General features: G+C 47.7%; 1 protein-coding gene across 1 annotated transcript in view; it reads left to right on the top strand.

Annotated features, from left to right (window-relative positions):
* Nucleotides 1-374: 374 nt before the first annotated feature.
* Nucleotides 375-12,079, top strand: part of PPP4R2 (protein phosphatase 4 regulatory subunit 2) — a 28,855-nt gene continuing 17,150 nt past the window's right edge. Inside the window, exons 1-2 of the mRNA XM_048074380.2 lie at nucleotides 375-640; nucleotides 1,285-1,366. Coding sequence (XP_047930337.1) covers nucleotides 607-640; nucleotides 1,285-1,366 — 116 coding nt within the window. The 5' untranslated portion in view covers nucleotides 375-606. The remainder of the gene's footprint in view (nucleotides 641-1,284; nucleotides 1,367-12,079) is intronic.

The raw sequence follows: 12,079 nt of genomic DNA, 5'->3' as shown, positions 1-12,079 counted from the left end.
CTCACAGCAAACCACCCCAGCTGCCGTACGCCTAGAAAAACAGCCGGCATTGCTCTTTGGCTACCTTACTTACAACTTTTTTTTTTTTTTTCAAAAATGAGTTTTCCCCTTTCCCTCCTGGCACAGCCCCGCTCCCCACCGGCCTCACCCCAGCCCCGGGGCTGGAGGCAGCCGCCCGCAGCCCCCGGCCTCCCGCAGGGCTCCCTCCTCCCGCGGGGACCCCGGCCTCGGTGAGGACGAAGGAGGAGCCCCCGGCAGGGCACCGGCGTGAGGCGAGGCCGGCCGGGAGCCGGTTCCCTCCCTCAGGGCCGCGGCGGCCCCGCCTGGCGGCGGGAGGAGGAGGAGGAGGAGGAGGAGGAGGAGGAGGAGGGCGGGCTGGCGGGGCCGCGCACGGGGACGGCCCGGGCGCCATGTTGGAGGCTTGCTGAGCCCGGGTTCTCTCTGTGTGTGTGTGCGGGTGTGTAAGGGCGGGTGAGTGTGTGTGTGTGTGCGGGTGTGCGAGCGTGTGTAAGGCCGTGTGAGAGACCCGGCTCCTGCGCGGGGTGCGGCGGGGCCGCCGGAGGGCAGCGGCGCCGAGCGCGGCCGGGGAGAAGCCCAGCGCGGATCATGGATGTCGAGAGGCTGCAGGAGGCTCTCAAAGGTGCCGCCGGGGCTTGGGGCGGGCGGAGCGGGGTCCTCACGGTGACGGGAGGCGGGAGCTGAGCCCCGGGGGAGCCCCTGCTCCTTCTCCCCTTCCCCGGGGTGAGGGCCGGGGGCTGCTCCTGGGGGGGGGAGACGGGAGCCCAGGGGCGGCCTGTGGGGAAGGGGGGCCGATATCCTGCCCTGGAGCCCCCCACGAAGCCCCCCGGGCTGTGCGAGGGGCGAGCGGCAGCAGGGGGAGGCCGGGGGCCCGTTGCGGCTCCCTCCGGCAGGCCCGGGGCTGCCCCCGCCTGGGGCCGTGCCCTGCGCCCCCCCGTCCCTGTGCGCAGCCCCTCGGCACCCCCAGCCCCTCGCCCCTCGCCGGCAGCCCCCCGAGGAGACCCGGGGCCCTTCCTTCTCCGCGGGGGCCGCTCCAGAGAAGTTGCCGACCAACTTCTGCTGCTCGGATGCGCGCAGCTTCTCACGAGAACGCCGAGCGCTGTGCGGGCTTGGGGAGTTGGTGGAGCTGCTGGCGTTGTGAAACGTGGGGGTATTTTGGTGGGAGTTGTGCCAGTTGTTAAAGCAGTTATTGTGGTTTTTAACTGTGATTTTTTTTTTGTTCTGTTTTCTTTCTCTGTTCTTCTTGTGTCATCCTCGTGCTGACAGACTTTGAGAAGAGAGGGAAGAAGGAAGTGTGTCCAATACTGGATCAGTTTCTTTGTCATGTTGCTAAGACTGGAGAGACCATGTAAGTGCGACTTTTTGGTGATCCTCAGCTGTACCTTGTAGGATTCCTGACTTTTGAGTGAGGGGCTACCTGGATTCTCCTTTTTGTGTCTGCAGCGTGATTTTTGAGCTAAACAAGCTCACCTTGGTTCTCACACTAACTTTGGACGGGCTAGCTTCGTGTGCTGGTAGGTGGCTTTATCCGATGGAGGGGACTTTTGTGCAGGCCGTGCTGGGGGTATCGGTCAGGTTTTACTGATCCTGCCCCACACAGCACAGCTGCTGCTCGCTGTGTTTGTGTGACGGGCAGGGGGGTTCAGGTGGGAAGTTAGCCGCTTGTTGTCGGGGCTGCCGTAACGCCTGCTGTGCGCAGCGGCCAGCAGCACGGTCTGCGTGACCACAGGCACGGCTCAGCTGTTCCATCGCCGCTTCGCGTGACGGACACGCAGTGCTGGCCATCATCTGAGCCCCTTTGGCCAAGGGGGGAACCGCCAGGAGGGGAGACCAGGAGGTGTTTTCTGCCGGGGAGGCACAAAACTCGCTCCCCGCTTAGTGCTGGTGCTCGTTCGCTTTCCAGCCTGCCGCGACCCTTTGCGGGGCCTTCCCCTTCCCCTCCTTTTCCCTTTCCCCTTCCCTTTCCCCCTTCCCCCCCCCCCGCCGCGCCGTGTTCGCCCCGGGCCGCCCCGGCCCACTTCCTGTAGCTCACTATTTGGCAGGAAGCGGGCGGGCCCCGCCGGGTGCGGCGTGCGTGTGCTCACTTTGTGGCACCCGGCCTCCCTCTGCCCCCGCGGCCTGGGGCCGGGGCCAGGGCCAGGGCCCTGCGCCGCCTCCCCCCGCCGGGGGAGGGCTGTGCTGTGGCTCCTTCAGCCCCTCCAGCCTGTAACAGCATTGTTTTTTTTTGCTAGCCCTGTACAATCGCTGGTTGTGAGCGAACACCGAGCCCTGAGGTGCACTTTGCTCCTGGAGCAGGAGGCTCTGGCCCAGCCGCCAGGCCTGGTGGTGTGCTGTGCTCCCAGCGTGCGCCTGCTCCGCTGCCTCCTTTGGGTCTCTGTCACATGCAGGATTTTTATGCTGCTCAGAAATATTTTTCAGGCTGTTTTTCTTGTTTCTGCCACCAACACACGTATTCCAAAGCATTTTTAAAAAGTGAGTGTAAAGGAGCACGTCCTTTACAAAATTCCTCCCCAAGTGAAACTTGGAGTTTGAATAAACTTCGTTTTATTTCCATTGGGAAAATCTAGATTTTCTTAAAAATACTGTTTGATTATTACAAACTGTGGCTTAAACCTCAGCAGGAGTCAGAGGAACTCCACGCAGGCTCTGGCCTTTTGTGTTTTCAGGGTTTTATTTGGATTTGTTTCCTTTTTTTTTTTTTTTTTTTTAAGTCTGTACCCTTTTTGCAGCATTCTCAAACCTTTCAGTTACATTACATTGTTTCTAAAAAGCGTCAGACATGAGCATCAGCAGTGTTCAATGTAAGCTGGAGACAGACATGGAAATGCTGTTCCAGTACATCTGATTTGCTTCCCATTACCTATTAACTTCTATTTCTTCAGATAATATGCTTCTGTTTTCAGTAACATGTTGTGCGTCTAAGTAACAGGAGGAAATTAGTAAAAATTAAAATGTCATTGTGGACATTCATGTAAAGACTGGTGGCTGGTGATACACATTTATAAGAGCCTGGTGTATATTTAGGCTAGTACCTCTTGACCACTGTGATAGAAGTGTTGTAAGTGTTCCTGAATACAGACCTACTAAATGTGTCAATTTAAAATGAGCTAAATATTCTTTATTTCATGTTGTGCAAAAATAATTTTAATAGAAATCCAAAACAGTAAGACATGGATTGTCTGGGAAGCTGAAGTCTAAGAACATGATTTATAGTAATGTTAGTTAGGATTTTTATGAAGATTAGAGCTCAGTTTGAAAAAAAAAAAGGTGATTAAGTTGGGTAATTGCACAGTTTGCAGACTTACTGAAAAACAATGGGTCTTATTCAGCCACAGCCTGTTCCTAGAGTAACAAACAAAAAGTACCCGCACAAGTGAGGACCAAGGCAAATAAGGACAAGTGAAACGTGAAGTATTTTTGCTTTGAGTTATTGTTTCTGGTGGCGTCACGTAGTGCTTGTGGAGGTTCGCTCTGCTCTGTAACTTGCTCTGACGACTGCTGGTTGTGTTCTGCGGTCTCCATCCTGGGTTAAAATGCAACGTTCTCGCCCCTCATACCTCTTCCTGACGTGGTTGCAGCAGACCTTGTAAAATAATTGATAAAATCAGTTTGAAAGGATGCTAATAAAGTAAACAAACGTGATTTTGAAGGTTCTCCCAGCAGAGCGATCGTGGCAGACCTAACTTGCTCGACAGACTGGAAGCACAGTCTCACTCCTGTAAGGCCATCGGGTGCCTCCCTGCCCCTGTTTGTTTCAATGTGCTTATTCATCTCCGGGAGTTAAGAACAGGTACATGCAGGTTCAGGTTAGGCTGTAATTTTACCCTTGTTTCTCTTGGCAGCGGTCTTGGCGAATACAGCCCTTGTATCGCTGCTTCACTTGTGCTTGTTCAACTGTTTATGTAGCTGCGTGGTAACCTAGAGCAGGAAAGTGCTCGCAGTTGTAACTTTCTCCTTGGCACTGGTGCTTTTAGCAGGGATCAGTTCCCAGACCCAGCTCGCCGTGCCCGTGGTAGCTGCAGCTATGTCAACACCGTGGCTGCCGAGGCGGTGCAGGGGAGGGACAAAGGGTGAGAGCCGTGTGAGCCAGCAGCGCAACCGTGATAAGGCCCTCCAGAGTATCTTTAGTAATAAAGTCTTTTCCATTTACACTGAAGATTTGGAATAAAAATGTTGCTAAATTTGGTCACCAGCGGAAATTTGGATGTTTTGTCAGTACCTCGCAGTAAAAGCGCAATCATGCAACCACCTGTGTTAAATTCATCCATTTGGAGTCTAAGACTATCTTCATGTGCATAGTTAACCATTCACTTAATTTGCGAGATTATGAGCAACATTTACAAAAGCCGGTCTAAACGTCCTTTGGTATATCTCAACAGGAGCAACAAATGGATTGCTTGACTGCTTTGCAATAGTTGACTGCTTGACTACTTTGAAAGTTTGGTTTCTTAACAGTTAATATGGTAAGACTTTAGCCTCAGGTGGGATGTAAAGTATATGGCTCAAACCTTTTTAATCCTGTGTTGAGTTTTAGGATATATATATATATTTTTTTTTTTTTTAAGGGAGTTATATATTCCTTAATTGATCTGACTTTACTAAGACATTAACATGGGTTTTCCTTGGCGAGACCAAGGAGAGTCAGGGGAGGATCGTTACAATGTGTTTTTCTATAGATCGTAAAGGATCAGCATGACTTGCAAAACTGAATAAGGGGAAGAGACGAAATTTGTTATTCTTAATACTTCACTGCATCTAAAAGACTTCTTTAAAAATAGGATATATTTTTGTGCTTTTATTTTTTGCATAAAAATTACTTTTTATCTTTTTATCTATTATTTCGAAGGTATAAACAGATTTAAAAGGCGGTACAAAAATTCACAACACTGCAATGCTAGGAGCAGAATACAAAAGTGAAGTACAGTTTTTATAAAGAATTACAGAAATAGAAATGGAAATCACCAGTGTCTTGCCTTTAAAGTTTTCTCTTACCTTTTAGGAAGTTATCTTGGATGTAAAATCACTCTGCCCCTTCAGTAGCAAAAATCCCATTTATTTTGGTTCTTCATGAAGAAGATCCAATTTGTTTCTTACTGGAATTTTCCTTTGGTACTAAAGTTAAAAATAATATGTAGAAAACAAATGAGATCAAATAATCATTCGTCAATTCTTTCCGAGTTTTCCCTGTTCCTGCCCTAGGGCAGGCAACTTCCAAAGCACAGTTTTAACGTCTTCCTGTAATGCAGGGTATAATACAGGTCCTTACTGACAGTGAAGGAATGCAGAGATGTGTAGTAAGGTACCAAAATACAGAGGAGGACAGTATATATGCAGAAGTGATGAACTAACATAGTTCTCTGCTTCAGCAGAGAATACTCGGCCTGGCCAGGGTGTAAGGTAGTGACACCAGTTTGTGCCCTGGATGCAGAATAAAGAGCCGTTCAAACACACTGACTGCACATTCCTTTGTGTAGACAAATTCTTTCCTCCGAGTTTTCCTAGAAGATCTGAAATGCTAGTCCGTACCTCCTCTAAGGCTGAGGGCAGAAGTTGTCACTTCACTGGTTCCCTGGAGGATCAACGTAACTACAGTTCTGCAAAGCGTCTTGGAAATACGTGTGGTTGTGGAGCAAAGAGGAGCACCTTCAGCGTCACCGTGGAGTAACAGAAATTGGAGAGGACTCCTGGAGGGCGGCCAGGCTGACCAAGGGGAGCAAACTCCCAAGTCAGATTGGGTGGCTCAGGTTCCGTTTTCTCAGGAGGGTCTCCAGTGATGGCAGTACCACGGCCTGCGTTTGTTGACTCGCTGTTTGACCGCTCACCGTTTGTCCCAGTGCTCGTGGCTCCCCTCCTAACCGGCTGGGATTCTCCTCGCAGCACCTGGCTTGCAGATGCACCAAGTGACGTTCAGCCTGCTGTCCCAGCACCCCAACTCCGTCCCGTGGAGCTGTTACCTCGCTGCCACCTGCCCCTGACGTGGCATGGCCTTACTCCGTTCTAGGGGCAGGACTTCGGGTTCAGACACCCCTGACCGCTGCTCTGGGGGCCGGCTGCCTGCCGAGCCTGTAGCCATGCAGTGAAGCTGCCGAGGTGCTGCGGGGGGCAGAGCTGTGCGTTCTGCTGGGGTCCCGTGAAGCAGGGTTCGCTGGCCTGCCCCCGGCCGCCCCGAGCGGTTCCGTCACAGAAGGCAGGGCGCTTGCTCGGGCGTGATTTGCTGTTGCTAAATTACATAACCGTAACTCTCAGTTACATAACCACGGTTCTCTCCAAGATAACAGCAAAAGGCGTTTTCAGGCCTTTTGATGCTGTTTCACGTACCCTGCGTCGCAGAGTGAATTTTCTGCCTGTTCCTTCTGAGTGCAGGTCTTCGACTTGGATCCCTCCAGCTTTTATTTTGTTACAGCGGTGAAATAGTTGGTCGTCTGCTGAAGAGGTTTGAGTGGAGATGGTAGCAGGGAGTGCACATGGGAATAAATTCCTGCTCTCAGCTTCAGTGTTTTAGGGATGTGTTCTGACCTTCTGCGCAGTAATTTGTTACAAGCATGTAAATGTTTATAGCCATATTTCTTTTAGCTTATTTATCGTGCTGAAATGTAAGTCTGTTTTTTCTGTGAAGAATGTTGTTGGGCTTTATTTGACTCTCAGTTTTGTTGCTTAACATGTGAATGATAGGGTTTTTTTTTTTTAATAGTTTGGAAATCTTGCTCTGATTTGGAGGCAAATCATTATCTAGAAATCTTTAGAAGTAGTGGAGGAATGTAATTCCTTATGAACTTTTAAAAATGAAATAAGGCAATTCTCAGTTTCCTGCCATAATAAACAATCTAGTGTGTTCTGAAAGGAGCCTGTGTGCCTTTGTTAGCATAGGCCTCTTCCATTTCCACGGTCATCAGTGAAGTGATAGAGGAGTGAGTAAACTTCCGTGTGTTGCTTCCTGCTATTATTCCCCACCAACTCCCACTCCACTCACACCGCGTTTTCTGCCTCGGAACCCACTCGTGCCCCCAACGGACTGGAAACCCAGTTGAAAAGCCTGCTGGTTTACCTTCAGGGACTGCGTGCTGCTGTTCTGTTTTAATTTAAATGCTGCCACTCCTTATCTGTTGGGAGTGGGGTTTGTGGTGCAAAGGTCAGACTCCCAGTGTCAGATTCGCATAATGAACTGATCCTAACAAATTTAGTCTCTCTATGAACTAGACGTGAAAGGAGAAACGAAAGGCGAGATCCTGATGGTGCTGACTTTTTGCAGTGGCTGGGCTGGTGTAACTGCAGATGTAGCTACGTGCATGCAGGTTTTCCTTGGTGCATACGTCGTCGTGTGCTTAGCAGCAGGCGTTGTGCAGGCAGTTCGCTGCTGCTTTGCACAGGAAGCCACCCCGCCGTTATTCTGCACCACTTAGCGTAGCTGCATGTGCTTTTGACCATCACCTTTAATTTTCTTCTGTTGTCCTTGTACTCAAGCTCAGTTCCACACTCCTTATTCCTCTATCAGTTCTTACCCTTACCACTTAGTGCTATTTCATCACATCTGCGCTGCCTCAGTTTTATCTCTGTCTTCCAGTGGGCCTCAAGTCGACCGTTCTGTGGTGGCTTTGCTCGTTGTTATTTAATGTAAGCACTTCCCCAGGCCACTGGGTGTTGTCCTACTCCATATTACATTTTACAGAAGCAAGGATGTTTATTTCTGCTTTGGTCCTGTAACCGATGAGCCTTGTTCTTCCTGCAGGTTTTGGGAAGGTTCCTTCCGGATGGCACCCGTTGGGAGGGAGCAAGGTGCTGGAGCCTGCAGGAGGGAGGGTGCAGAGCAGTCGGGCGGCCCGGTGCTGTGGTGGTTTATCTGGTTTGTGCCGAAACGGGGCTGATACTGCTTTTCTGCAAAGCTGATGCGTCTGGCAGGTCTCACAGGTTCAGAACTAATGGTGCCTGAAGACAGCTACAAGATTTCAGTGGTAGCCGAGGTGCAGGAGCAGTAGAGCAGCACCCTGGTACGATGGCTGCACCTGGCGAGGCTTTGTGCTTAGAAGTGGTAAAGCAGCACTGTGGTGGTGCAGAAACACCTGATGGCTGTTTACCAGGCCAGACGGAGATGGCGTACGCTGGCTCAGCCTAGGCTTGGTGTGTGGGAGCCAAAGTGCCTTGCGTAGAAGTCGTTTGGGTGTCTTGTTCCTGGTTTTGGAAGGAATTAGTACTGGAAGCACAACTCACTCACACTACTCCCAGGCCTGAGTGAGGTCTGTGTTTTTGAGGGATGAAGCACGACCTGACGAGCACTGCGCTACAGTGCCAAGTAGGTTCAGATCCAAAAGCGGTTGTACAGGGCGCCTTTCCTTTATCCGTTTTCTGAGCTTTAGTGCTCAATACAGCACAATTTTGGTAGTAGTATCTCAGTGGGATCTGCTGCTCTTGTGAGCAGTAACCTGTGGATCTCTGCACGCCGGTCATTTAAAAGTTACACTTACACTGCATGAGTTACAGAATGTTTTATTTGTTCATTCTATGCAAACTGGTGAAACTGGGACAATTTCAGTGCCCTGTATTACCAGATATGTGGAATTTAGTTTGTATGTGGAAGGGGTGATGTTTATGTGATTATCCAAACATTAAAGTTACGTTACTCAGAATGATTTTACTTAGGAGGCAGCTTCTACAGAGATAGTAATTTTAGGTGCAAATTCAGGAAGACATTAAAGTACACTTTGGTTGTTGCATAATAGTTTGCTTAAATTTCACTCCTGGCCTTCTGCTAAACAAGTTTATTGAGAAAGTGCAGTCTCTCTTATGTTTCTGTACTCCCTGCGTCAGCTCTAGACTACTGTCAGTGTATTGTGCCTTTGCCTGGTGGATCATTTTCTTGCAGAATATCTACGGTATGGGATGCACTCTTGAATTAGGCTCTGGAATTCCCGCAGAATCTCGATGATACAATGCCCAGCATCACTTTCAGAGCGTGCCTTAGTGAACGTTAATCTTCAGTGAAATTTTATTTGAAATAGAAATGAGTAAAAGCAAGGAACAATGCAAAGAATTGTTAGCGTTGACATAATTAGGGTTGTCTAAATTTAAACAGAATGTCCAGTCGTGTTAAAGGCAGCTCTGGGCACCGCGTAAGCGGTTCTCGGGGGGCGTTTTGACACACACGGACAAAGACTGGCTGCTGCTGCCGCTCTGCTCGGCCAGTGCTGCTCACATGCAGCCGTGGTTACCTGTGGAAAGCAGCTGAATGTCGGCGTTCTTGAGCTGCGTGGGACTGGCACTTGTGAGAGGGAGAAGTCAGGTACGCCCCTACCACCAGCTTCTGTGCTAGTGCCTTGGTGTTCACAGTCCTAAGGTTGGTGTGATTGTCCCTCGCTTGAAGGTTAAAGAATAGCAACGAAAGTTCAAAACGTGGTCACTGAAATCGTGCCTTTTTGAAGTAATTATTCCTGGGGTAGTTTGTTGTAGTAATAACAGAGTCCAAGTCTTGAAAAAAAAGTAACTAAGCCATAAATATGTTAATATACAGTCAGCGTTGCTTAGATGGCAGGACTTTGCTGGTTTTTGATGCTCATCCGAAAGTCTGCATGCAGAAGGCTTGCAGCACTGTGTAGTTGGTGTGTACTTTATAGGAACTTCGATATCCAAGGTAACTGTTCTACTTGTAATAAAACTTGAGATTTATAATAAATTTTTTTTGAATATGTGCGTAACTGAAATTACACGAAGGAGAAATCAAAGTAAGGTAAGAATTTACACAGTGCAGAAGCCCAGTACGTGGAATATTTTAGTAAACGTATCGGTTTATTCCTATCAGCCAAAGAATACTTAAATTTTCAAGTGAAAGAGGGAAATGTAATGGAAATATCATCTACTTTTACTTTTATCTTCATAGATAAGCCACTGCCTGTGGTTGTGGAAGTTTTGGAGTACGTGTGTACGCACTGCTTTCAACTCTGCTCTAAGGAATTTATTTCCCAAATGAAGAAGAATCAATCACATTTTTGTCCTCTTGTTCCGTGGTCAGGTTTTGCCTTTAAATAAAAGAAAATAAAAGGTTTTGTTTGTGTTTAGATAACTATATTACGAAATATACTTTCCTGAGACGTTCAGTCAGTTCAGAGTCTTTCTGTTCTGCACAGCAGCTGTATTCTGTTGGAGTCAGTTGAATATTTATCAGGAGAGATCAGAATTAGTCCCTTGATGATTACAGATAGTAGTTTAATGCCTTTCTCAGCTGTCTGTTTCCATAGCTAAGTTTTAGTCTTTGTTGTTCCTGGCAATAATAGTGGTAATTTGCAAGTAGTGGAGAGGTGGGCACTCACCACCACAGCAGATGCACCTCTAATGTATTCCCGTTTCTGTGGTTCTGGAGTGAGCTTGTCCTGCTCACCAAGAAAGAAAGCAAGGACTTGATTTAGGCTGACAGCAGTGAGTGAATGGAAACGGAACAATACCTTTTGTGCTTGTGGGAAATACCAGTTTTTCCTCTTTTGAGCTCTTCAGTATTTTTTTTTTTTCCTTTAAAATGAAAGGTAAAATGAGGTCAAACGCTACTGAAGATAACGTGAGAGCATTTTAATTTTACATGAGTTAGGAGGTGAGGGTGCTGGCCGGACACTCCCCCAGGAAGAGCGTTTGCCAGCATGTTTTCCTAACAGCAGTGTGCAACAAAGCACGATGTTCCAGTAAATTCACAGGGCCCTATCACCTACAGTTTAAAACCTACCGCTCATTCAGGAACACCAAAAAATAACCTAGCACTTTGGGAACTGCCTTGTTCCTTCTGCTCACGGTGTTTCTGTTTTGGTGCACGTGTCCTCAAGGCTGTGGGACAGCACGCCATGAAGTTTGCTGGTGGCACAGGGAATTTGAACTGGGTACGTGATTGCTGGGTGCACTTCATTTTCTGTGCCTTTTTGGCTTATCAGATAGTTTCCTAGACCGGAATAGGAAAGGAATTAACTTGTCTTGGATGAGAATTTAATTTTACTTCTGACAGCACGGGAAGATTATTGTGTTCTGCAGGGTATCTTCATCTATGAGCTCTGGAGCAAAGCATAAAAGAGAAGAAAATTATTGAAGTTGGCAAGTTATTTCACTTCAGAAAACACCTGTTTCCTACTAGCAAATCCCTGTGGGAATGTAATCTAAATCAACAATAATTGAGGGAAGCTAATATGAGAGATATGTCTCTTGTTAGAAGTTAAGAGAAGTCCTCTGAGGTTGTCTGACGGTTCTTTCATTCTGTAGCTTGGGGACTTTATGCTGAAATCAGTTTAGCTGAACATGATGGGTTTGAGTGCATCCTAAATACACCATATTTAGGATGCCAATAATAGAAGAAGGGAGGAGAGGGAAGTGCTCCTTGCTTTTGCCTGATACTAGGTTGTGATGTTCATGGCCTGTTCAGTTAACAGAATCAGTAGTGGACCTGCTTTGCTTTTCCTACTCATATTATGTACTTTCTGGTATATAGCATCTCTCCAAAACAGATGGCATACTCTTAAAATTTAAACCAAGTGAATTTGTAATGAACTTCAACACTGTGAAATGTGAGGACAGCCATCCCACCGGGACTCTTAATGTTTTAAGTACATAGTTAAGTCTCTAGAAGCTTAACATCCCTCCAATATAATGTTGTTCTTAATTACACCTATAATCTGTGAAACAATTCCAGAAAGGTTTATGAAATAATTGCAGTACCTTCATTCTGGGGGTAGCCCTATTTCAGGCATACTGAGTTCTTCCTCCTGCTCTTCTAGTTAATTTTAGGTGTTGTCCTGACTTACCTTCCATGGGTCTTACAGAAATCTGTGACTTAAAATCCTGTAGAGCTTAGATAAAGTGTGTATTAAATCTGATGCTTTAAAACAGGTGCGGAAACGGGAGATGAGTAACTTTCTGCAGTTTTCGTAGGCACTTCTGGGAGCTCGCGCTCCAATCTCCATGTAATATCCAAGGCATGTAGCACCGCTAGGGATCCTCGTGTTGTAGCAAAGCAGTGCAGTACTAAATACACGAGGAAAAAACTACTATCGTGCGTTGGACATGGACAGGTTTTCCTGGAAGCGGCAGGGAGAGCTTT

The sequence above is a fragment of the Anser cygnoides genome, chromosome 10 (assembly GCF_040182565.1).
Source record: "Anser cygnoides isolate HZ-2024a breed goose chromosome 10, Taihu_goose_T2T_genome, whole genome shotgun sequence".
Lineage (NCBI taxonomy): Eukaryota > Metazoa > Chordata > Aves > Anseriformes > Anatidae > Anser > Anser cygnoides.
This window is presented reverse-complemented; position numbering and strand designations above follow the sequence as displayed.